Source organism: Rosa chinensis, chromosome 2 (genome assembly GCF_002994745.2).
Source record: "Rosa chinensis cultivar Old Blush chromosome 2, RchiOBHm-V2, whole genome shotgun sequence".
Taxonomy (NCBI): Eukaryota; Viridiplantae; Streptophyta; class Magnoliopsida; order Rosales; family Rosaceae; genus Rosa; species Rosa chinensis.
Window position 1 is genome coordinate 86,713,806 of NC_037089.1, and position 24,212 is coordinate 86,738,017.

At 37.4% G+C, this 24,212-nt stretch overlaps 5 protein-coding genes, 2 long non-coding RNA genes, 1 other non-coding gene and 1 pseudogene across 8 annotated transcripts; 7 read left to right on the top strand and 2 right to left on the bottom strand.

The window, feature by feature from the left end:
• Nucleotides 1-886: 886 nt before the first annotated feature.
• On the top strand, nt 887-3,263 carry LOC112189364 (cystinosin homolog). Its single transcript, XM_024328682.2, has 8 exons — nt 887-1,117; nt 1,225-1,357; nt 1,795-1,884; nt 2,072-2,196; nt 2,394-2,436; nt 2,654-2,771; nt 2,871-2,920; nt 3,009-3,263. Exons 1-8 carry the CDS (start codon nt 999-1,001, stop codon nt 3,153-3,155), a joined length of 825 nt encoding a protein of 274 aa, XP_024184450.1. The 5' UTR covers nt 887-998; the 3' UTR covers nt 3,156-3,263.
• A 1,246-nt stretch (nt 3,264-4,509) lies between these two features.
• Nucleotides 4,510-5,298, top strand: LOC112189444. The gene is made up of 3 exons (XR_002931927.2): nt 4,510-4,659; nt 4,768-4,912; nt 5,184-5,298. It is a non-coding gene; the product is annotated as an uncharacterized LOC112189444 (long non-coding RNA).
• Nucleotides 5,299-5,670: 372 nt separating this feature from the next.
• On the top strand, nt 5,671-8,694 carry LOC121051769. Its single transcript, XR_005806867.1, has 3 exons — nt 5,671-5,802; nt 6,333-6,448; nt 7,504-8,694. It is a non-coding gene; the product is annotated as an uncharacterized LOC121051769 (long non-coding RNA).
• Nucleotides 8,695-13,212: 4,518 nt separating this feature from the next.
• LOC112185315 lies at nt 13,213-14,751 on the top strand. Its single transcript, XM_024323554.1, has 4 exons — nt 13,213-13,246; nt 13,446-14,074; nt 14,216-14,459; nt 14,720-14,751. The coding sequence occupies exons 1-4, from the start codon at nt 13,213-13,215 to the stop codon at nt 14,749-14,751; spliced, it is 939 nt and encodes a 312-aa protein (XP_024179322.1).
• Nucleotides 14,752-15,131: 380 nt separating this feature from the next.
• On the bottom strand, nt 15,132-16,707 carry LOC112185316 (high mobility group nucleosome-binding domain-containing protein 5-like). The gene is made up of 3 exons (XM_040513649.1): nt 16,678-16,707; nt 16,431-16,574; nt 15,132-16,013 (listed from the first exon to the last, which is right to left on the bottom strand). The coding sequence occupies exons 1-3, from the start codon at nt 16,705-16,707 to the stop codon at nt 15,132-15,134; spliced, it is 1,056 nt and encodes a 351-aa protein (XP_040369583.1).
• Nucleotides 16,431-17,527, bottom strand: LOC112185317. Its single transcript, XM_024323556.2, has 3 exons — nt 16,899-17,527; nt 16,678-16,809; nt 16,431-16,574 (listed from the first exon to the last, which is right to left on the bottom strand). The coding sequence occupies exons 1-2, from the start codon at nt 17,514-17,516 to the stop codon at nt 16,777-16,779; spliced, it is 651 nt and encodes a 216-aa protein (XP_024179324.1). The 5' UTR covers nt 17,517-17,527; the 3' UTR covers nt 16,431-16,574; nt 16,678-16,776.
• Nucleotides 17,528-18,697: 1,170 nt separating this feature from the next.
• LOC112187385 (cystinosin homolog) lies at nt 18,698-21,250 on the top strand. The gene is made up of 8 exons (XM_024326150.2): nt 18,698-18,885; nt 19,009-19,141; nt 19,458-19,547; nt 19,649-19,773; nt 20,281-20,323; nt 20,521-20,638; nt 20,729-20,778; nt 20,894-21,250. Exons 1-8 carry the CDS (start codon nt 18,767-18,769, stop codon nt 21,041-21,043), a joined length of 828 nt encoding a protein of 275 aa, XP_024181918.1. The 5' UTR covers nt 18,698-18,766; the 3' UTR covers nt 21,044-21,250.
• Nucleotides 21,251-21,669: 419 nt separating this feature from the next.
• Nucleotides 21,670-21,741, top strand: TRNAE-UUC. Its single transcript has one exon. It is a non-coding gene; the product is annotated as a tRNA-Glu (tRNA).
• A 387-nt stretch (nt 21,742-22,128) lies between these two features.
• LOC112187386 lies at nt 22,129-22,978 on the top strand (annotated as a pseudogene).
• The last annotated feature ends 1,234 nt before the right edge of the window (nt 22,979-24,212 follow it).

Consider the following 24,212-nt stretch of genomic DNA (forward strand, 5'->3'; position numbering starts at 1 on the left):
GACGTTGGCTATTTTATTAGGTTTGAATATTGTTTGATTTCCTATGACTTCAACTAGATTGCATTGTACGACAGTTTAGGCTCTTGGAATAAAAATCAAATGGTTAGGATTATATGTGATTTTTCACCGAATAATACTCAATCTTTTTATAAAAGTTGATTTTACGGTCAGATATGTATTTTTCTATTTAGATGAATATGATATTAGGTTGATATTGTGAAATTGCCGGTTAGAATCTAATAAGTGAATACAATGCATGTATCGATAATCTTGAATTCTTACATACTTTTAAAGCATTTATATTCCTAGAAATGACAATATGTGATTGTAAGTTCTTAGAAAATGTTGATGCGGTCGTCTCCTCCGAGCGCTTATTATTCTTGACCACGACTTGCAGAAAATGAAGCTACGTATTACTAGGCACTAACTAACGTATGTCTTAGGCCGCAATCCAAGACATACGTTGAGCCTATTGCATTGCATTTTACAACCCACATGTAGATTAATTAAGAGAAGGAAACATCTTACGTACATTTGGTTTGACGTACTCAAACTATATGAACAACGCAAGGCGGGTCAGCTTCGAGATTGGCAATTTGGCATGACATCTCTCTCATTGAGTCATTGGCCTTTTTCAAATTAAAATCATTACTAAATTCAACGTTTATGAAATTATTCAGAAGGACATCATATCTATAAAGAATTGAATAATGAACATGGCTATGTAATGGCCTCGATTCATAAACGTACCCTCCTGAAAAGCTGAAATAGAAATATAACCAACTTTGTGGAAAATAAATCAACAATGGGAGGAAGGCCACGTCTTCAATGTGAGCCCACCTGAATGGCGCCAATCACCCCAACCCAGATATTTAACGCATGCAAACAAGTCCTCGAACATCTTTTTCTTCTCTCTATAAAGAAATTCAAGATTCCTATTTCCCTGGGATTTCCGCCGAGTGATCGTGAGAATCGGTCGGAACTGGAATATTCAGACGATGGCGTCGTGGAATTCGATTCAGCTGGAGATCACATACAGAGTTCTGGGGTGGTTGACTTTCACGTTTTGGGCCGTCGGCTTCTACCCTCAAGTGTTCTTGAATTTCCGTCGAAAAAGGTACGTATGTATATGATCATTTCCTTCACTTCACCTGAATTCAGTTCAATTCCGACATTTCATATTAATTTGAAGAGTTTGTTCACGGCGCCGGCGGTGCAAATCAGTGTTGTGGGGCTGAGCATCGATTTTGTGGTGCTGAATTGGACGAAACACACGTCGTATCTCATTTACAACGCCTCTCTTTACTTCAGCTCCGCCGTTCAGAAGCAGTACTTTGAAAAGTATGGTTTCGGAGAGGTTGGTAATTTATTTTTCCCGCCCTACTTTTACTGTTCGTTTATTTACATTTTTACCTCTCAGGTTGAAATTGTTAATCAAGCAAATGTAGTTACGCACTAGATTCTTGAGCTTAAATAGTTAAATGGATACAACTCATATAATTTTAAGAACATTTTTAACAAATTAGGCCACATTACTGGTGTTATGACTTATGAGTATATATGTACTGGAAGTGCATGATCGTCCGAGAGAGTAGTTCTTTGTTAGAATAGAGACTGTACGGGGAAAAGTGAATCTTTGCAAACGGTTATTAGATGAGCAACTCCCTAGTATGTAAGTTTAAAAGATGAACAATGTGATATTGCAACGGTGATCTTAGTACTAATTAACACGTACATACATATATAACTTTTTATTAATTAAAAGATGAAGTAATTTTGTTTGTACTGATGCAGATGATACCTGTAGCTGCAAATGATGTTGCTTTCTCTGTTCATGCCGTTTTTGTAACATCAATTATCCTTTTCCAAATTGCAATCTATGAAGTAAGTAAATAATCATCTCCAATTGTCTCTTTGGTTAATTTTCCAAGTTAATTTCAATGCGATATATATTCCATATCATATATATATATATATATATATATATATAGCCTGATCATTTTGTCACACAAGCTAGCTTCACATTGGTCTCACCTTAATGTTGTTCCTCGATATGGCTTTATGTATGCAGCGAGGAAGTCAGAAAGTATCCAAGATTGCCATTGGAATCGTCTTTGGTGTGTGGCTATTTGCTGCAGTTTGTATCTTGGTTGCTCTGCCAACTCATTCTTGGCTTTGGCTCATCTCTATCTTCAAGTATATAAGATACAGTTACCTTTCATTTTTGTGCAGTTGCAGTTTCATTTTAGTACGTACTGTCAGTGGCAATTATGACAAAAATTTAGTTTTTGCTACAGAGTTACAGGATCATGAGAATTAATTGAATAAATGTATCATAAGATTGGTTTGTATGGAATCCCTTTCTAACTTCAGTTAATTTGATTATGCTGCAGCTCAATTCAAGTTTTTATGACAGTCATCAAATATACTCCCCAGGTTTAGTACTCTCCCCTAAATATATAGTTCATGATGGTGTCATTGAGAGGCTATATACGTTAATTAGTTTCCTAGATAATCCCCATTTGACATAGAAACTATAGTCTATATATAGTACTGTTCACTGCTGAATGAAGTTGTATTTGTTTTAAGATTTGCAATGAAAGACAATGTGCCTAGCTGTACTAATACAGAATATATTTTGAAATGAATATAGGCATACATGAACTTCATAAGAAAGAGCACAGATGGATTAAGTATTTTCTTTATTCTACTTGATCTTTCGGGAGGAGTGGGAAGTTATGCACAAATGGCCGTGCAGTCTATTGATCAAGGTTCACCCGCATCTCCACCTTAACCAAATGTAACTGTCGCAAATCAACAATTGACACCCTGTTGATTCATATTAACTTGTTTTGAATTTGTGCCTGCAGATTCTTGGGTGAACTTCTATGGAAACATAGGGAAGACACTGCTATCTTTGGTATAAATGGATTGATATTGACGTTTCAACATAATCAATACATATTTTCTGTCACTTATGATACTCACCGTGGTTTATACTATTGCAGATATGTGTATCATTTGATCTTCTTTTCATTTGCCAACATTATGTGCTGTATCCTTCCAAGAAGGCATTGATATCTCCTAAAATGATCACCAACAAGGAGGACTTGGAGCCCCTTGTCAGTTCTGATAATCACCGGCCAAGTGTCTGAAAATGTCTAGAACTTTTGTTTTGCTGGTGAAAATTGTACAAAAGCTTCGTTGGGCCCAAGATGTATGATTTTATTTTGTAATGATTCTGCAAAAAAGTATTGTTCTGACTTTCTGGACAGTATAACCCACAGAGATGTTCCCCTGGTCACTAGCTGACCAAGGATTATATGGTCAGTGACCGTCCGATTGAAATCGGACGGTTGACAGCTTTTATCTTTTAAAAAGTTAGAGAACTGTCAACCGTCCGATTTCAATCGGATGGTCACTGACCATATAATCCATGGTCAGCTAGTGACCAGGTGAACGGGACATGTATAACCCATTTTACTTCACTACTACAGAAAATGAATCAGACGACACCTCTCATACGACGCTACACTGTTTTCCGTGGTGTGAATCATTTCTCATTATTGAGACGACGGTTGTAAAATTTCCGTCTTCTAATATGAATTCAACCAACGAGTGTTTTTCATATTGGAATTATGAATTGCTTCAGAAGACGTTTATAAATAGAAGCGTGGTGTGAGGTTAAAATAGTTATAGGGCGGCAAATTTCCCACCATTTGGCACCACTTAAATTTCACCAGCATGTAGTGGTGATACCACGGTTAACTTAAAACTGTGGTCTGAATCCATAGGTTTGCAAGAGAGAAACATGCCCACCAACATTTCCCCCCAATTATTTCCTCCCATCCTCTCCCCCCAACCCATTTCCCTCCACCCAGGCAACAATAGGAGGCAAATTGAAAATTTAAAAGTAGCATTCACACAACAGTTATGTAAAAACCATTGTCTGATGGCTTGCGCATGCATCAAATAATATGTGTGCCAATGAGCCACCATTCAGACCAATTAGTACACTTGAAAAAAAATAAGGCCCTAGACCCACCACACAATATCATTTACTCCACCACAACTTCGACGCAGAGTGAATACTCTCTTCGACACAGCCTCTTTCACTCTCTCGACAACTCTCCTAAAACAAACTCTTTCAATCTCCTCATCTCTATTGCACCTAAGATTTCTCTCTCTTAGTTTTTCAATATCCAAATCTCCTCATCTCTATTACACCTAAGATCTGCCTCTCTCACTCACTCCAGATCTCATCAGAAGAGAGATGTCCGGTATGGGAGACAGGTATGTGGGCACAAGACGGAGTGAGGATCCGAAGGCTGGAGAAGCAAATTAGGGTTTTCCGAACCTGACCTCAGATCTTCGGTCATTGCCTCACTCGTGGAAGCCCCTTGGCTAATTAGGGTTTTGGGAATTGGGGAAACTGGACCCTGAGGAATTGGGGATTGTAGGGTTTAGGAGGAGGGGTCGAGGGTGTAGAAGATAAGGTCACCGAATTAAGGTGATACCGAGGGAGGCAAGGGAGTCGTCGGAAGAGGCGGAGAGAAGAGGGAGCGTCGGAGATGGATTCGGAGAGGGATTGTTTGAGGTGGTGGAGAGAACACAGATTCGGGACCTCGATTCAGAGAGTCTGTTTGGACTCAATAGCAGGTCAGTTATCATATATCTTTCAGATTCTGTGTAATTTGAATTGGGTTTCTGGTTTTCTTGGTTGGGTTGCATCCTTATTTTGATTGGTTTAATTACCGACGACCTCAGAGCTTGAATTTACGAATTGGAATATAGAGCATGAATAATTCAAAAGCAAGTGATTTAATTACTGGGCTTGGAGATAAATATGGACGACGAAGTCCGCTTGGTTCCCTTCTATTCCATCAATTCAAGCCATACATTAAACATTGAGGTACTCTGAGTTTGCATAATTTTTTTTTTTGATTAAGATAGAAGCACCCAGCTTTTGTCCTTTGTTGTTTGACTTGAATTGAACACAAACTCGTAGCAATTTGACAATCATACTCAGTTATATATATTTTGGTCATTCTTCAAAGCACCTGGATAGAGGCTTTTGTTCTTTATCATTTAGTTATCGTATAAAGCAAAGCTGGAGCATCCTTTTGACATGTCTAACAATCATGCTTTTAATTATAGCACTGAATCTGTTTTTTATATGACAGGTCTTGATTATATCTCCACCGCCAAGCTTTCTCACAACTGAACACATGAACTTGCTCCCCATTGACTTGATTTTGAAAGATACTTGACCACAACAATAATTTGGTGTTCGTGTCCTCCAAGGTAAGACAAAGAAAATGGCTTCCTTTCATTCTTTCTGCTAGCTATTTCATTCCTTTGTTCCAGTCATTTCAAACCTTAACTTATTATGAAGATCTATTTCGTCCATTCATTGACTTTAAAGAAATCAAAGTAGTTCACAAGGAGCCTAGACACATAAGTGCACTCATTTGCCTAGTTCTATCAAGTAATTTTGATAGATCGACATCATAAAGGTTTAACACTGAGAGTCCACCAATCACTTATAGAGGAAAGCAACTGCACTTGTCATTGCCTTTTAGTGATGCAGAGTTGACATAAGGCTATGGTTTTGTCCGTGTCAACTAGCAAAAACTTTTTGCTTGGGGAAAATGGTTTTTGTTGCCATTTGTGTCTTGCTTCTAAATTGCTTCCATAGTTTCCCTGTGTTTGGGTAGCAGAGTGGAGATAAGGCAATGGTTTTATGCTTTGTGGAGTTTGTGGATCCAAAGTGTGCTTTCACAGCTATGGAAGCTCTACAAGGTATCATATGTGCAATATCCATGATCTCTCTGCTTAGACTGAAAGACAGAATGCTCAGCCATGATTTCATTCGATTATGTTACAGGGACTCTTGTTTTGGCTCTAATTGGTGGTCATTTAAAACTTTGTTGGTTTTTGCTGTAACGGTTCTGTGCTACTTTGCTATTCTATCTATTTGATTTGGTTTGCTGGAGATTATATCTAGTACAATAGGATCATTGTAAACAGGTATATCCCAACTTTAGTTGATTATGTGGCCTATTCCTCTAAGGGTTTATCTTTTGGATCCTTCCTGGGCACAGGACAATGAAGCTTAGAAGTAAAACAGGGCATATCAATACCGTAAGACAGTAGGAACTAAAAAGCATAGAGTATATATGAATTGAAACTATAATGAAATGACTGAAAGCTATGAAACTAAGTAAAGGTATTTTTGTTCTGTATCTTATTTCTTATGTGTGTAATTCTTGTTCATTGTTTATCAAGTTCTAAATTTGCAACTCTGTTCATTGAATCTTGAATTTATGCAGGTATGTCCAGAACTACAAGGAAAAGGTGAAGTTGGAGCATAGGTTCTGAAGTGCACAGTTGGGAAAGGAGGATGAGCGGCAGAGCTTTTAGCAACATTTTTTTGGAGATTTGCAGGGTATGAAAAACTCATGTGTAGTTTAAATTTCACTTTAAGTTTTTTTTTTTATGTGGATTGGTGTGTAGTGTGCACACCGATATTGTTTGATTTGGTTGACAGTAAATTTGCCAACCTAGGATCTATGTTTTAATGAAGTAATTAATCACTCAAATGTACACTTCTCCAAATTTCACTCAAATGTACACTTCTCCGCACTAGGATCTATGCTTTCATAAAGTAATTTGACGAACAGGTAATTGTCGCCTTCAATTCCTTTAAAATCTTCCATCAAATTTCGTTTTTTTTTTTTTTTGAAGTTTAAAACGTTGGAATCTATTTCTGAAATGGGCATGAACTGAGGGCAGCTGTATCTAATATTGAACCCAAATGGAGTCAAAGCTTCCCACGAGGATTACCAAGAGTTTGAGTCAAGCAAGTCCACAGAACTGGGTTTCACTTTCGACCTCCCGGCCACTGGATTAACGGTACTCAATTCTGTTTGATTTCCTTACTGTCAACTAACCACTAATATTTGTTTAATTAAATCATGATGTTTTTCTCAATTCTCAGAAAGTAGTTTCTAAATTTGGTCCATGCACTACGTTTTTCTTTGCAATTTCTTTATTCATGTTTAGCAAGCTGGAAAAAAAAAAAAAACTCAAGGACTCTACTGCAACAAAAAATACAGTATATGGTATTCATCATTCATGAAATTGCTCAATGTATGTGAACTCTACATAAAGAAAAATTCTAACGGCAATTGACATACCACAGAAATAGCTTTTTATTAGATGTCTTTTTATAAACTGTACTAATTGTTCCTCTATGCTAACTGGAACCTGCATGTATTTCTTTGACTTTTGTTTTAGATGAATTCCAGTTATGGTAATGTACTGCTTGGTCTCATACCCTTAGTTTATAATTCTGTAGTGGTATTCAATCAATTCAAAGTAGTTCAATGTATACTTTTAACGGATTTTGATTTTTGTTTGGGAGTAATTTTCAATGAGCATGCATCTTCTTCTGTTTGGCTATAGATATTGAAAAAAAAGAACTTGCATTTTGGATTGCAGGGAGCAACAATGGTTGATCAGATTGTGACTATCTGTTGAATGACCAAATAATGAGATGCCAGTAAGTTTACTTGAAAGTTGTCTGCAATTTGTTGTTTCCTTTGGCCAAAACTTGCAGTTTATTATTGCAATTTATGCAGGAAGTAAAAATGATGAAAAGTGCTGTTTGTGCTGCATTTGCTGAAAGAGTTTCATCAAATGCTGAGGTAGCTAATAACACCACCACACATCTAACACTTTTAAGAATTGTAACCTGTTGAAAACAAATTCTATACAGGGAAGTAAGTACCTTTTTGCTGTATGTGAGATTTTGCCTGGAAATGGAAACAAGTGTAGAGAACTTATGACGATATTTTAGGGTCTTTATGTAGGGGAATGTTTAATTCTTTGGGCTTTTCAGTGACAGAAGGATGATTGAAATTGATTATGTTTTCCTGTTATTTTCGTGTTAACAGTAGCATCAATCATACTAAACTGTGAGTGAGAACTGTTGATTAGGTAGAATTATGTTTGATTGCGTGATCTTGATTTAAAGTCTAGCAAGAGAGCTTTACCCCTTTTGTATACTTGCACATTTTACCTTAGTATACATCCCTCTCTCACTTTGTCTAATTCCTAAGGTCACTTTGTTTATATATGAACATTTTGGTACTAAGTGTTGCGGATCCTGATGGAACTTGGCGAAACTGCAAGCTCAATATAAAGAACTGCTCATCCTCTCAGCTCAAAACCATTCAAAGTCAGTCTCACAAAAGACATTAATTTCTAATCTATAGTAGACCAATATTAGATCGTTGTTTACATGGCATTTAAATTCTGTTAGTATTTTACAGACTTCGGGTTGCTATCAATGGAATTTTATTGTGTAGTGGTTGTTTCAAATTTGTGTGTGCATTTTTTGCTTTGATATTGAATTTTTTGAAAATTTCAGAGTTGGATTTGAATCTTGAGTACAAGCCAGATGTCAGGGAAGACTTAGAGGCTGTGGGGAAGAAACTTGAAGAATGCACCGGACAATCATGTGGAAGATGGAGCAGTGACGAAAGCTTTTGAAGTGATAGAGAGAAATTTGTTTAGGTAGAAGTTGTACTGAGGCTAGAAGTTGGTCTTTTTTGGGTTGGCCTTAATTGCAGTTCGCCTTATTTTGTGATCCCTTATTTTGTGGATACATCGGTTCCATTTAGAATGCTATGGGATTATAACAGCTTTCTATTATGATTAAATTACCATTCTTTTGGTCATTTTTGCTTCCAGAATCTGAATTTTTCCATTACAACAATAGTAGGAAAATATGTCATCTGATGAGGTTTTTAGGGTACAATCAAACAAAATTTCTACAATTCAGACGACGGTTTGTATTGATATCATGGTCTCAAATGTCATGGTACAACAGTTTGAGTTATATGTGTCATGTGAAAGCACACATGCACTGAATTTTTAAGTCATCACACCACATTTTCCTAAAAAGCGTGGTCTGAGTAGAAGTCACACCACGCTGGAATCCTAAAACCGTGGTATGAGTGGAAGTCACACCACGCTGGAATCCTAAAACAGTGGTATGAGTAGAAGTCACACCACGACATATTTCTGTCGACAGCATGTCGGCAGATCTGCCGGTCCATCAGACGACGAAGTCAGCTGCAAACCGTCAACCCAATGATCGGTATAGGACGGTTGAAAACCGTCGTCTGACAGCGTTTCATCAGACGACGCCTCGATAGACCACGGAAATGCAAAACGTGAGACGACAGTTTTAAACCGTCGTGTGAAGCCTTTTGTGTAGTAGTGCTTGGCCACTTGGCTCTCAAACTTTCGTTTGGGGCTTAAATTAATTGGGTTTTGTTTCTCCTTAAATTAATTGGCATTGCCTAAACTGATTGGGAATTGGAATCACTTACATTTCTCTGCCTTTTTGCTAATTTGGTGGACATTGCCCATATGAGGGTTTATCGAAACAGAGGTAACGATCACATTATTCAAGGCAACACCAACCATACTGCAAAGTCAGCAAAGAAATAGCTTGATGCTATATGCATGTTTCATCTGATTAGTATGCATTGGACAAGAGGTGGTTAGCGCCTTAATGGTTCGAAGAGTTTTGTGTTCCTTGAATGTGCTCGACTTTAATCACACCACTCATCATCCTTTTTTAAGTGAGTGGATACCCAAATTTGTAAAACATAGCTCAGTTTGAGGGTTTCTCTATGATATTTTTTTTTTTGACTTTGTCAAGAGAAATTCAAAGGCTTCCTAGGCCTAAGATAAATCTATTCGGCGTATGTGAAATGCTCCAACTATACATTGCAGCACAGTGCCTGACCACTTTGACAGCTTCGGGGTTTCTCTATGATGGTATGATACATTAGACAGACTAGCTCGATATAGAAATAAACTAGCTCAGTTAAGAAGTAGATTAATTTGAGATCAAGTCAAATTAGTCTATTTGATATATTGATACATTAATATACAATATAATTTTTCTAAGTTGAATCCATCAAAAGACGGAATGAGTAATTTGATTGATGAGATACAGGATGATGCCATTATCGCAGTTAAAAGATGAATGCTAGCAACCTTTCCCTTTCTACCTTTTCCATTCATTGCATGCCATGTGTATTCCACTATCTAAAAAATTCAAATAATTAATACAATTAAAAGACAAGTTTTCACTTCCCCTCTTTACCCTTATTTAATTTCACATGCATTTAATTAAGTAATTAATTTTAGCTTTTCAACTTTTTTCTTTTCTTTTGTGAATCCTTTTTATTTGCAATTTATATTCTCTTGTGGGCATATCGCATACATACGTAACTACCTACATATTGCAAATATATACATATATATTTAAGAACATACTTCAAATTTTTTCCCAAAAAGAAAAAAAACAGAATTGAAACAAAAAAAATAACCAAACGTTTGCTTTACTTATATACATATATCAAAGAGAAAGTTTAAAAAACAAAAAAAACAAAAATTTGCAGCTGCCATGTCAGTGAGCATTATCATATTATTTTTTGTTTTTTTTTTCTTTTCTTTTTGGCTTTTGTGGGTTTTATATAAAAAAAAAATCTCAATATTATGGAACATGACCAAATAAATAAAAGAAAAATTTTCGTTGAATAATTTACGAAACATAAGAAATGAAAAAAATGTTAGAAAAACAAAAGAGTCAAGAGCTTTTATTTTTTATTTTTTTATTATTCATTTTAATAAAGAGCATTTAATAAGATCAAACATAAATAAGGATAAAACATGAAATGAAATTAGTTATTTTTTCAAGGTAGTAAATACATAGATTGTAATCATAAATGAATCTACATGGCATGTAATGAATGGGGAAGGTAGAAAGGAAAATGTTGGAGGGAAAGGTTGCTAGCATTCCTCAAGTTAAAAACCATGAGACCATGACTAAATAAAACCTTCACATCCATTATCCGTCTGAAAAAATCAATAGAAAATTACAAAGAAGTGTCACTTTGAGACTTATATGACTCATAAGGCCACCTAAATTGTTTTGTACACATAAGGCCACTTTAGGGCCCAAAACCATCAGCTTTTGTACCCTCATCTATCTATTTTTTAAATTTGTGTTTCAGTTACTCTCATTCTCTCTTTCTGTACAGAGTTTCATCGTCTTCTCTCTCTAGCAAACCGTGAAGCTCTCTCTCTAGCTCGCTCAGTCAGGAAGACGAAGCTCTCTCTCTCTCTAGCTCGCTCAGGAACTCTTTCTCTCTCTCTATAGCTCGCTGAGGAAGACGAAGCTCTCTCTTTCTCTCTCTAGCTCGCAAACGAAGATGAAGCTCTCCGTCTAGTTCGCAACAGTCTCTAATCAATCATTGAGGTTTAATTTCATATCTCTGCACTCTGTTTAGCTTGATTTTTACTTCGATTTTCATCACTGTAATTTCGTTTTTGTTTCGATTCGATCTCAGCCTTCACTCTGTGCAATCTGTTTAGCTTGATTCGTATTTCAAATTTCATCAACGTGATTTCATTTTTGTTTTGCTAAACCTAAATCATGCGTAGCTTATAGTTAAATTAGCTGTTAAATCATGTGTAGTTGTTGTGATTTCATCACTGTACCATTCATGTGTTTTTGTTGAAAGTTGATTGTACAATGAAACTGTTGTGCAAGTTGATTGTTTATAGCTATCTCTGTTAACTAATGCAGGTTTTAGCTGATTTGTACAGTCAAAGTTACTAATGTAGTTTGTAAATGCTACTGATACAGTTCATAAAAGCAACTAACAGAATGAAAGAATTCTACATTTGCTGTTTTGTTATATATTCTTTGTTATTTCCTCTTGCCTTTTAATTCATATCAAAACTAGAAGCTGATTGATAGACTGATAGGTTCGCGGTGCAGCGGCACGCTGCTGTCTTCATTTTTCATTATAATTCCAATCTTTGTCATGTCTTTGTTTTTCCTTTTTGATTACATATAGTAGCTATGTATAACTGTTATAGTGTCTTTATCTTACTGTGGTAGTAGCTTTCGTTTCCTCTGCTAGTATTCTTTCAATCTGATTCCAGTAGCTTTTCCGTTTGCTATTGCCAATAGAAGTTAATTATTCTTCCTCTAATGTGTAATTGCAGTAACTTAGCCATGGATGCATAACCTTATGCGAGGTGCACGTATATGTTTGAGACGATCATGTTCATTCTTGATATGAAGCATACGTTTAATGATATTGTGAGGGATGTCTCTATCGGTTTTAATCATTTGAATCTTGGTTCATTCAACTTGAGGTACTCTTTCCCTGGATATAAAAGCTGTGTGTTATCAAGTGATATGGATGTAAAACTGATGTTTAGGTGTATGTTTGATTTCAAATTGAATTCTGTTGATATTTTGGTGAGGGATTCTAATGGGAGCACCATTTTGGTGCCTTATTGTGGTGGGAGTAGTAGTTCTACTTCTGCAACAACATCTTTGGATGATGTTTCATGTGCTTCTTCATGTTTGTCAGTGGGTTCAAGCAATATGATTGATGCTAGTGAATACTTGGGGTGTTATAGGCCAGAGGCTCCAAAGAGTTATCTTACTCATGAGTGGCAGGGCTTTATAAGGCATAAGGATCAAAAGTTCGAAGGGGGGTGTTAGAATTTAGAGAAAAGTTGACCAAGTTTGCTATTGAAACTGGTTTTCTTTTTAAGTACACACGGAATACCTCAAGTCGTGTTATTGCAGAGTGTGCTAAGAGATATTCTGATGGTTGTCAATGGTCTATTCGCGCTTTGAAGAACAAGGTGAATGGCTTTTTCTACATAAAGAAGTTGGATAATGTTCACACATGCAAAGGAGTTCTTAGGCAGCAAAAGAGTAAGCTTTTGGGGTCTCATGTTGTGAAATCGGAGATTGCTAATGAGTTGAAGTCCAATCCTCAACTCAAGCCTAAAGAGATTGTGTCTCGTTTCAAGCATTCTTTTGGTTTAGATGTGTCTTATAGGACTGCTTGGTATGGGAAGGAGTTGGCTAGAAAAGCTGTCCATGGTCATGATGGTGACTCATATTCTCAGCTGCTTTGGTATCGTGATGCTATTTTATCTAGTAATTCGGGCTCTTATTGCATATTGGAAACTGATCCTTTAAGTAATCGTTTTGAACGTTTCTTCATTTGTTTTTCTGGTTGCATTGAGGGCTTTAAGTCATGCATTCCGCTTCTGTTTGTGGATGCTGCTCATTTGAAGAGCAAGTATAAGGGATAAATGCTCTGTGCTACTGGAAAGAATGGAAACCAAGGTATGTTTTATTTTGTGCTCTCTGCTCTGTGCTCAGTATCTTGGACGGTAGCTTTATATACCTGTGATAGTATCCATCTATGCCTGTCATAGTATCTTTCTGTATCTATATCAGTAGCTTTTAAAGGGTCAGTAGCTTTTGTTTCAGTTTCCATTTTCAAATACTGATTATTTGTTTTATCTTTTTTTTTTTTTTTCAGAGTTCTTCCCCTTTGCATTTGCAGTTGTAGATTCTGAAAATCATGCGAATTGGGATTGGTTTTTTGATCATCTATATAACATCTTGTCTCCGCAAGGTAGAAATGTGACTTTTGTTACTGATCGACACAGCGGACTGTTGAATGCTGTTGTCAGGGTATTTCCAGATTCTCCTCATTCATACTGCTACTATCACCTTAAGGAGAATGTTAGAGGTGTGTACCGAAAGCAATCTGGAAATTATTTGGTTGACAAGATTGTGGAGGAATTTATGAAGGTTGCTTATTCACCTACCTTAGCAAGCTATAACTTCAACTTGCACAACTTGAAGAAAGAAGGTGGTCCGCCTATTGAAGAGTTTCTGCGATCTTTGCTGTTGGAAAAGTGGTGCAATGCATTTTTCAAAGGAAACAGGTATGGTGAAATGGCAAATAGTATTGCCGAGTCATTTAACAATTGGACTAGAGATTTGCGTGAGCTTCCTATATTTGAGATGTTTGAAGGCTTAAGGGTTAAGGTTATGGAGAATATGTTTGAGAGGAAGGTTGCATCCAAGAGGTGGACCGCTATTTTGTGTCCTCCAATGGAGGCTTTGTCGAAGAAATCAATGGATATTGGGCGGCATTGGGCTGTTAGTATGTCTAGTGAGACTGTTTTTTAAGTTCATTCAGATAAATCAGTGGCGGTTGATCTTGGGAACAGCACTTGCTCTTGCCGTCAATGGCAAATTAATTCATTCCCATGTTCACATGCTCTTGCTGCAATCCAAAAGGTTGGAGTGGAACCTGTGTATAGTTACATTGAGCCGTTCTACACCTGTCAAAGCTACAGGGATTCCTACGCACATGGTATTCATCCTATACCAAATATGGAGAAGTTTTATGAAGATGCAGCTAGTTCAACTTCTGTTGTTAAGCCTCCATTGGTTAGGAGGCCATCCGGCCGGCCAAAATCTGTTCGAATGAAGTCTGCAGCAGAAGGAGGCACAAGGAGGCGTATCAAATGTGGCCGGTGTGGTGAGTTGGGGCGCCACAACAAGCTAACGTGTACTGCACCAATTTGAAAGCTGGCAGTAGTACTTGAACAGATGGAGTATCTTTTTACAACATTAACAGTAGTTTTTTATAACAATTTGAGTATCTTTTTATACCATTCGGTGTAGCTATTACTATACTGTCATTCTTTTACAGAGCACAGCTTTTACTTGTGTTGGCAACTGTAAATGAACATAGTATCTTTATTCAACATTAACAGTATCTTTTGATCACCTTTGCAGTATCTGTTCATATGATTGGGAGTGGCTTTTGAGATTGATGTTTAACTTATGAGTGTCAATCCATGGAAACTTACAAAACTTTGTCATTACATTTGTACAATTTTGACATGAAACTTCAAACAAACCTGGAAATGGACATTAAAGAAGAAAACTAATGCTGAAAGTAACAAAATAGACATCAATTTCCATCCAATATTAAAGCTGAAAATTAAACATAAGGCTACTGTTAACAGTTCGTAAAGCCACTGTCAGTACTTCAAAATACTACTGTCAGCCCGACATCATTTTCCATCAAATACCAAGGCTGGAAATTAAACAACATAAAGGTACTGTGCACACATGAAAAATCTACATTCATAGCCTCAAAAACCTACTGTCAGCACTACATAAAGCTACTATTTCCGATTATCCTCTAATGCCTCTTGCCACTCCTTGTTCTTTTAGTGGTATACATGAACTCCTTGTCTTCAGTAGGCTTCCTTTTTTTGTTCTTGATTCGATCCACCATTGAATTTCTCTTTACAGCTTGCTTCTTCCCTTTCTTCATCTTTTTAATGGGTTCTTTTTCAGGTTCTTCTTCATCAGCAGCTTCTTCTTCAGCAGCAGCTTTTTTCACCCTTTCCCTTCTCCTTGATTGTTTCTTTGCTTCCTGTTTCTGAGAAGACCTGCCTTCTTTATCTTTTCTTATTGATGTGTGCTTCGTTCTGGTTGTTCTCACTTCAGGTTCTTCAACATTGTCTCCACCATCTTCACCATTAACTCCTTCTCCACCCTCTTCCTCACCATCTTCACCATCAGCTCCTTCTCCACCCTCTTCCTCACCATCCTCACCATCACTGTTACTGTTTTCTATATCATCTTTCCGTAAATCCTCTTGAGAATCCAACATATCTTTCTCCAGTAGCTTTCTTTCCATTTCCAGTAATTCATTTTCCAGATTGTGTATAATTTCTCTCTGCTGCTCAATGACGTCCTCCAAGTTCTTTTTTTCCTTCTCAATGGTTGTAAAAACTTTCCACTTCTTCAACAATTTGTTCTGCAAGATATGTATCTTCCTTGTTGCTATATTGTCTTCCTCAAAGGCTTTGTCCAACATCTCCCAATATCTATCATTCTGCCTTGCTAGCTTTTCATTCTCTTCCGTCAACTTCTTCAACAAGTCTTGAGTTTTCTGGTTTTCTTCTTGTGAGAGACTCATCTGAGTTGTTGCTTCTTCCAACGAGCCTATTAAGTCCTTCATTCGCTTCTGACTTTCTGCTTCTTCTTTTCGCCGTTCTTGGGTGGTTTTCTGGTGCTGTATCAAAAAATAAAAATAAAAAATCACATTAAAAAGCTACTGAGGTGGTTATAAAAACCTACTAACATAGCTATACAAAGATACAAACCTGCTCAGAATTGATTAAACGAAACTGAAAGTTTGTTAGCTACTGAGTTGAATACAAAAAGCTACTCAAATGATTAAAGAAATCTACTAACATAATCATACGAATCTACTAACTCGTCCATGAAACTGAAAGCTTCTGAAATTTTTAAAAATCTACTGATGAGCTTAAAAGAAGCTACTCAAACAGTTACAGAAAACTACTAAAATTTTCAAAGAAAATTACTTGGTTATAGATCACATAGGCAGAGAAGGCTACTAACCTAGGCAGAGAAAGCTAGTAACCTAGGCACAAAAAGCTACTGAAAATCAACACAGAAAGATACTTACCCACTCTCCAAAAGTTGGAGTTACAAAGTCTTCCTCCCTCAGCTCTTCGTTTGATTCTTCTGATGCTACTCCTCTGTTTCTTCCTCTGATGTCATGCATTGCCACTTCCAAGTCTTCCTCTGTCAGCTTTCGGTCAAACATTTCCTATTTTTCATCAAACAAAGTACACATAATGTTAAAGACTAGAACAATATATTTCTAAACTGATTTCTTATTGCAAATTTATTCTTTGTTTTTCTTTCTTTACCTCTATCTGCTCATTGGTTAGTTTCTCCATTTCTTTGTGCAGCTCAATGAGTGACCATCTTATGAAATTTGGCGACCCTAATTCATTTCTCTTGATTGCTCATCCCATCTTTGTCTTCTCAGCTAACCAATACTGTTACACAACATTGAGAAAAACATTAATTTTGAGGGCTAAATCTACTGATATGTTAATGAAACTAACAGTACGTAGTGGTTACTTACCATGATTAGCGGCAAACAACCTGACAAATTGACATCTTTGTCTTCCTGCTTCTTACTTAGACCATTGTGCAGATGGTCTAATACCAAGGTTGCCCATGAATATCGTCGCCAAGAATTCCATTCGGTTCCAATTTCTACCAACTTCCATGACAATGTAGAACCTGAGGTGCAGAACAAGAAGGATACGAACAGATTCATGACGATTAGCGATGCCACCTCACTTGGGACTTGATTCTTTGGGTCTTTCAAAGATTCGGCAAGTGCACTATCGATCATCGCTTTTGTCACTTTCTTTGCACCTCCAAAATACTTGTCGATCATCCGATTCTTTGTTGGCTTTTGGTGGTGCTTGTTTAGCTCGAATGTGACTCCTTCCAATCGCATTCCAAGGCAGATAGCTACATCTTCACGAGTTATTTTGTGTATCCTTTCCCCAAGCAGAAACCCTTTCTGATTGACGTCGTATGTCTTGACCATTCTATGAATGTCCTCATCTACTTTTCTGCATTCATTGTCTTTTAAAAGTCCGTGATAGAAGACAAATATGATCTCCCAGAATGGTGTCCTATTCAACCTCAACATTACATCTGGACTGATCATCCCTTTGTAGGTTTTCATCTTCTCATTGAATGACTATAGACTTGCTCTATACTGTGGTGTTCGGTCTCTATGTTCAGCCATTTTTCCTTCTGCAAGTAGATACAAATAAAGCTACTGAGGCTACAAAAGATTCTCTTTCAGTCTACATTCAATCTACATACAAACAAAGATACGAAATCTCAACAAAAGAAAATAGTTACTGACAAAGCTACTGACATTATCTTGAAAAGATACTAACATAGGCATACAAAACTACTATTACTGTGATGAAAGCCACAATCTCAACAAAGCTACTGACATTATCTTGAAAAGATACTAACATCGGCATACAAAACTACTATTACTGTGATGAAAGCCACAATCTCAACAAAGCTACTGACATTATCTTGAAAAGATACTAACATCGGCATACAAAACTACTATTACTGTTATAGCTATCTACTGACTTGAAACCAATCGAAATAGAAACAAGAATCAAGGCAGCAACATCTCGTACACAAGCAACTTATAGGTGCAATGAACCGTATAGCAACCAACAAAGCTACTAAGGCTACAGAGAGAAAAAAGCTATGAAATGTTACTACCAGAGAGAAAGCAACTGCGACAGAGAGAAAGCGCCGATGGAAAAGCTACTGAGAGAGAGGCGCCGCCGACGGAAAGGAAGAGCTACTGAGAGAGAGAGCGCGCCGCCGACGGAAAGGCTACTGAGAGAGAGCGCCGCTCCGTCGAGATCGAGATCGGGATCGAGAGAGAGAGAGAGATAGAGAGGGAGAGAGGCGGTTTCTGAGTATCAAATGACCTACTGAAATTGGGTCGTTTAGATAGCAGTGGCAGACCTGTAATTTCTGTTATTTTTAATGTTTAATATTTAACCTCATTTTTAACCTAATGGCCTTATGAGAACAAAAAATACTTAGTGGCCTTAAAGCTAAAAAAACATCCTAATATGCACTTACATGTAATTTTCTCAAAAATCAAGCCTTTTATGAGAAACTCAATGAACGTGGCCATGAAAACGGCCTCATTCTCAATGAACTGCAAACTGCTGAACTGGCCATCACCTCTACCTATACAAAATTACAAACCCACAAGCCAAAACTTCAAGGAAAAGGCGCCAATCACAGCCCGGACACGTCACCAAATGGGGCCCACCTGAGAGTCAAACAAAGAAAATAAACAACCCCCACACCCCCCCCCAAAAAATTCCTCTTCTTCAACCTCTCATTCCGGCAGAGTGGGAATTCCAAATTTGCAGAGAGAAATCAAAAATGGCGTCTTGGAATTCAGTCCCACTCGAAATCACATACGAAGTTCTGGGTTGGTTGGCCTTCATTTCATGGTCCATCAGCTTTTACCCACAAGTCATCTTAAACTTTCGCAGAAAAAGGTAAAAACTTTCATTCATTTTCTTCATTCAGAATTTCACCCACATCGATTTTTACCTCAATTCGATTCCAAGATTCAATCTTTAACGATTCTGATTGGTTTTTTTTTTTTTTCTGGGTTTCAGTGTTATTGGGTTGAACTTCGATTTCGTGCTACTGAATTTGACCAAGCACTCGTCGTATCTCATTTACAACGCCACTCTCTACTTCAGCTCCGCCGTTCAAAAACAGTACTTGGAGAAATATGGACTCGGAGAGGTTTGTTAACCTTGGTTTGATGATCAACAGTAGCTAAAGCTTTGATCTTTCGTGTCTAAATTTACATTATTACAGAATGTTTTGGTTGGTTAGTACTTAGTAGTTGTTTTGTTAGTTTAAGCTTTAATTGTTGATGAAAGGTATGAACTTGATGGAACTAGTCTAGGAGGAAACATAGTTTGTTGATAATAGTGATGTAAGAACACAAATCCCAGCTTGTGGAATTGGGAATCTAAATGATGAAACTAGTCTTGGAATGTAGGAGATGTCTTAGAACTAGAAGTAATCATTGCCTTTGTATGTGGGATGAATGCAGATGATACCGGTAGCAGCAAATGATGTTGCGTTTTCTATTCATGCTGTTTTGCTGACAGCAATTACCTTGTTCCAGGTTGTGATCTACGAAGTAAGTGTCACGATGTACTTTGTTGAGTTGATAATTTGTTGTTAGCGATGGACTATCTTGGTGCTAGTTTTACATGACCTTTTGTTGACTGGTTTATGTAGCGTGGAAGTCAGAAGGTGTCCAGGATTTCCATTGGAATTGTTGCTGCCGTTTGGTTAGGTGCTGCAGTTTGTTTCTTCGTAGCTTTGCCAACCCATTCTTGGCTCTGGCTCATTTCCATTTTCAAGTGAGATGTTTATATTCATGCTTTGGCACTTAATTTTTGTTCATGGTTTTCATTAGAAGTGCTGTGACCATGTATATAAAAATCTCTTGGTTGTTTTCCACATCAAGACCTGTTATTGTGAATTCTTAACTACCTCTACCTAAATAGCTCCACATGTTCACTAGGATCTATCTAGAATATGCCTTGAATTATGCTTGTTTTACCAGGAAGTTTGGTGCTACTTTGAGTATAGAAGGCTTATTAATAAAGGTGGACTTCTCATCAATGCTTTAGGGCATTTTCAGTCGGCTCCTCTTTTTACAAATTAGAATTTCTCTCATATGCTTATGCTTTGAGAATAGTTTCCCTTTTTTTGTTCCTTCCCGTTTCTGCTTACTGTACATGAAGTTCACTTGTTAAAGAGTAGACAACTTTCTTTTGTTTGTTGGTGTGGTCACAATCAGCTCTAGAAATTGTATCTATGATATGTTCCCTTTCTAACATCAATCGACTTATGTATGTTTGCAGCTCAATTCAAGTTTTTATGACAGCCATCAAATATATTCCTCAGGTCAGTATTGACTCTCCTTTCATTGTTCATGTTGCTGTTCTCAATTCATTGACCTACTAACTCTAAAGCAATCTTTGCATTCTGGCTGTTACAAAACTGTATCCAGTGGGTGTTTTTGAATAGAGTTATTGTTACTGCCGAACAAACCTGTATATGTTCACAGAATGTATTTATTAACAAATAATTTCGCAAGCCAGGCAATCTTCAACTTCACGCGGAAGAGCACAGTTGGGTTTAGCATTGGCAACATTTTACTCGACTTTTCTGGAGGGGTGGCAAATTATGCACAAATGGGCGTGCAGTCCATAGATCAAGGTTTGCGATCTCTTCCTCAACCAAATGAGAATTGCAATTTGGTCATATTCTTTATGCTTAATCTATTTTTAACTTGTGCCCCTTTTCCAGGTTCTTGGGTGAACTTTTATGGAAATATAGGGAAGACACTGCTGTCTTTGGTATGAATTCATAACTAAACCCCAAAATTTCTTATTGTATGCTGCTGTCTCAACTTGAGTTGGTCAACTAGCTCTGGTGATCAATGCTTATACATTTTGGTTTCTATATTTTCAGATATCAATCTTCTTTGACCTTCTCTTCATGGGTCAGCATTTCATACTGTATCCTGCCAAGGGAGCAACAATCTCTTCTAAAATAAGCAAGGAGGAGAGCGCGGAGCCACTCGTTAAGTCATCTGATGACCCAGTATCTGAAAATGTATGAAGCCTCTGGTTGCTCAATAGTCAAGATACATGTACTGATATTAGCTTACATCATTTATGTAGGATAGGAATCGGTCAACTACATAGGTATATGTATATGTTCATGTGCTTTGGCCAGATGACGTTTTACATTCTGTACAGAAACAACAAACGCTTATTTGGATTGAAAGTAATGAAAGTTATGCAGAAGTATTATTCCAAAGCAATTTAAATATTTGTACATCATTTCTGAACAGTGAAATGGGTTATAATTTGCTTACCATTCATCAGAAATAAAAGGCTGCAACGTGACTAAAGTCTCATGAATGCAAGAACTGGCGAAGGCTATAATTTTTCTCTGTCACAAGGGGTTGCTTATATAACTATGGGCTTGGAATCTAGACTTTCTCGGGGAAAAAAAAAAGAATAAAGAACCTCTTCAAGAACATGATTTTTCACCAAAACTGTGAACAGCACACTTTTCTTATTTTTACCTCAAAAGCTTCCCATCCTGAAATCATGAATCTTAAGCACCTTTTGAACTGACTGAACTCAAAATTATCCACTCGAATTTTTTCATGATTTTTCAAAGTCGGAACGTAAGAGATAGCTCTTATAAATATTATGTACGTGACTATTGACAACAAATCCATTGTCGTCCAGCGGTTAGGATATCTGGCTTTCACCCAGGAGACCCGGGTTCGATTCCCGGCAATGGAACTTTTTTAACCTTCCATTTTTTTCCCCTCAAAAGGTGTCAACCCAAAACTAAATTTACTTTGTAAAACTGCTAAATCAGATCAAATTTTATACACAAAGCTCATCCAATCTCATACTCAACTTCCTCGAAAAAGAAGGAAACTATTAAAGGCAATTGCCAAAACGTTGACATAAAAAAGAAATGGAAAGAAATCGATTGGTTTATCCAAATGAGTTGTCAATCATTATTTGCTTGTGCTTGTTCCACACGAATTAGAACCTACCTAACGCCGTGCTCACCAAGCTTGCAATCCCAAAAGCATTACTATAAAACAAGAGGCACATCCACTTCTTTACCTCACAACTCAATTTTCAGCTCCCATTTAGCTCAAAACAATGAAGAGAGAGGGTCGCCAACACGGAATGGTCCGGACATATCGGGTTCTACCGACCGTATTGAACCCGAGACCCGACACGTCAACAAGTTCGACTCACTCCCCACGGCGGGGTTGTTCACCAAAGTGCCCAACAAGCCCAACAACCACTCCAAATACACGAGCAAGTGCACCAAGCCTAGGTGCACCGAGTGTCACATCCACCCGGCTAGTAAGTCCAAGGACAAGACCAAAGGGAACCAAAAGCTCAAGTCAAGCGACGTTTTGGCGAATCACAGGTTGGTCACATGGCGTGTTGTGGACAGACGATCTGGATTTAATTTTTCTGGATCGTCCGCCACGGGAATTTTAGATAATTTGTCTAGTGATTACTATGATAATAGTCGTGATAGTGACGATGAGGATGATGAAATCGATGATAATGAATCAAAGGTGGATTTCGATGATGTTGATGAAAAGGGAAGTAACGGTGAAGAGGTGATGGGTTTCTATAATGTGGATAATATGTTTGATTATCAAATTGAGGAAGATGGAGGTTGGTGCCTAGTGCCTTTAACTTGATGTGGATCAAGTTAGTCAACGCAGCCTTTTCCTCTTCGCTTGAACAAGGTGTTCTTGTTGCTTCGGCCTAATTTGGATATAGAGAAGCTTTGAACATTATGAGATGAGGAAGCTAGAAAGCTCTGTTTAGGTTCCATTTGCTTTCTGTTTTGTTTAGCTGCTAATACAGGGCTGTGGATAATACTCTTACTATAAGGGAAAAGAGGATTAATGTGGTCTTGTAATATATGATTTTCATGAATAATACAGAAATTCCCAGGTAATAAAAGGCTGGCCTGGAGAATTTTCCTTCAATTTTGATCCTCCATCTGAGTCCTTGTTGGGTAGGTAGTGCCCTTGATAACAAGTTTCTTGGTGCATTGACCAAATAAAAAGGGTGAAAGTTTCTTAATTGGTACATAATTATTGCTTGTGGATTTTGTGTATCTCAACATCTTAAGGGTCAGCATCCATGATCCACCTCATTGAGCCAATACTGAGGGCAATGTCATGATACATATATCAATCGGTTATATGTAACCTATTCAAATGGATCATGAATCTAATGTACAACAAATGAGATACAGTGAACACAAGCTCTTGAGCTAGTAGCCGCGTCAACAACTTGTGTGACAAGTTGGTATTGTTAATTTTCATATGTCACTTTCCTGTTCGGATTTAGAGTACTTTTTCTCCACCACCTGCCGAATGCCTTCTTGGTACCCATGGATAGAACATTTAAGAGCATCCCTATATGCAGAAGCTTTTGCCACGTACCTCCGCTGCAGAGCAGGCTTTGATGTCTCCATTCCTCCTCTAGCAGCCACGGCTGTTAATTTTTAAACACATACTCCGTTAGCAAGATGGATTTCCATTTAGTTTTTATCAATGCAACAAATGTACCCTCCTTTATGTCATCATTCTTGCCGTCTCTGTTGCTCATACTGGTTTAGTTCATCCTCCATTTTCTAGCTTTCATAGGCATACAATTCACTCTTACTAGTGCTCAAGTACTTGGAAGCATAATTGGCACAACTATATATTTGATAGGTTAGATTCATCAAGAAGAAGCATTAAATGACTATTATTTGTGTTAACATGAGTCCATGCATTCCATGACAATCATTTGACTCGAATCAGTAACAGAAAAGGCCAATGAGATATATTGGGCATCAATAGTCCTATATTCTGGGCATGATATAAAAAAAAGTACATCAGAGAAAACTGAACCAAGTAGGAAAATGGAACAAATTACATGGTATCTGCGCTTTCAGTTAGATGGTATCCTATTTGATGTGACACCATAATGGGCGCATTACTTACCAAGATCCTCTTACATTGCATTCCTTGTCTTCAGTTGTGCTTTTTGATAGTCTAGCCGCCGATTAAATTCAACCAGGGCACCAGGCTCATCCATTCACCTTCATTAGCTGATTTGATATATAGTTCAGTATTTACACAAAACAGTGCCACAGTTCAAACCCTACATTCTGTTATAGCTTACAAAATTGGCCAAGGCATGAGAAAACTCAAAATATGCAAATGCAATTGCATCTG

Excerpts from the sequence above, each read along its gene's own strand:
- LOC112189364 (XM_024328682.2), top strand. The coding sequence starts at position 999 with ATGGCGTCGTGGAATTCGATTCAGCTGGAGATCACATACAGAGTTCTG. Across the intron at positions 1,358-1,794 it reads AAAAGTATGGTTTCGGAGAG|ATGATACCTGTAGCTGCAAA; the intron begins GTTGGTAATTTA and ends GTACTGATGCAG. Across the intron at positions 2,197-2,393 it reads TGGCTCATCTCTATCTTCAA|CTCAATTCAAGTTTTTATGA; the intron begins GTATATAAGATA and ends ATTATGCTGCAG.
- LOC112185315 (XM_024323554.1), top strand. The coding sequence starts at position 13,213 with ATGCTCTGTGCTACTGGAAAGAATGGAAACCAAG. Across the intron at positions 14,075-14,215 it reads ATATTGGGCGGCATTGGGCT|GTTGGAGTGGAACCTGTGTA; the intron begins GTTAGTATGTCT and ends GCAATCCAAAAG. Across the intron at positions 14,460-14,719 it reads TATCAAATGTGGCCGGTGTG|TATCTGTTCATATGATTGGG; the intron begins GTGAGTTGGGGC and ends TCACCTTTGCAG.
- LOC112185316 (XM_040513649.1), bottom strand. The coding sequence starts at position 16,707 with ATGGAGAAACTAACCAATGAGCAGATAGAG. Across the intron at positions 16,575-16,677 it reads TAACCAATGAGCAGATAGAG|GAAATGTTTGACCGAAAGCT; the intron begins GTAAAGAAAGAA and ends GATGAAAAATAG. Across the intron at positions 16,014-16,430 it reads CTCCAACTTTTGGAGAGTGG|CACCAGAAAACCACCCAAGA; the intron begins GTAAGTATCTTT and ends TTTTTGATACAG.
- LOC112185317 (XM_024323556.2), bottom strand. The coding sequence starts at position 17,516 with ATGAAAACCTACAAAGGGATGATCAGTCCAGATGTAATGTTGAGGTTG. Across the intron at positions 16,810-16,898 it reads GTTGTTTGCCGCTAATCATG|TATTGGTTAGCTGAGAAGAC; the intron begins GTAAGTAACCAC and ends GTTGTGTAACAG.
- LOC112187385 (XM_024326150.2), top strand. The coding sequence starts at position 18,767 with ATGGCGTCTTGGAATTCAGTCCCACTCGAAATCACATACGAAGTTCTG. Across the intron at positions 19,142-19,457 it reads AGAAATATGGACTCGGAGAG|ATGATACCGGTAGCAGCAAA; the intron begins GTTTGTTAACCT and ends GGATGAATGCAG. Across the intron at positions 19,548-19,648 it reads TCCAGGTTGTGATCTACGAA|CGTGGAAGTCAGAAGGTGTC; the intron begins GTAAGTGTCACG and ends TGGTTTATGTAG.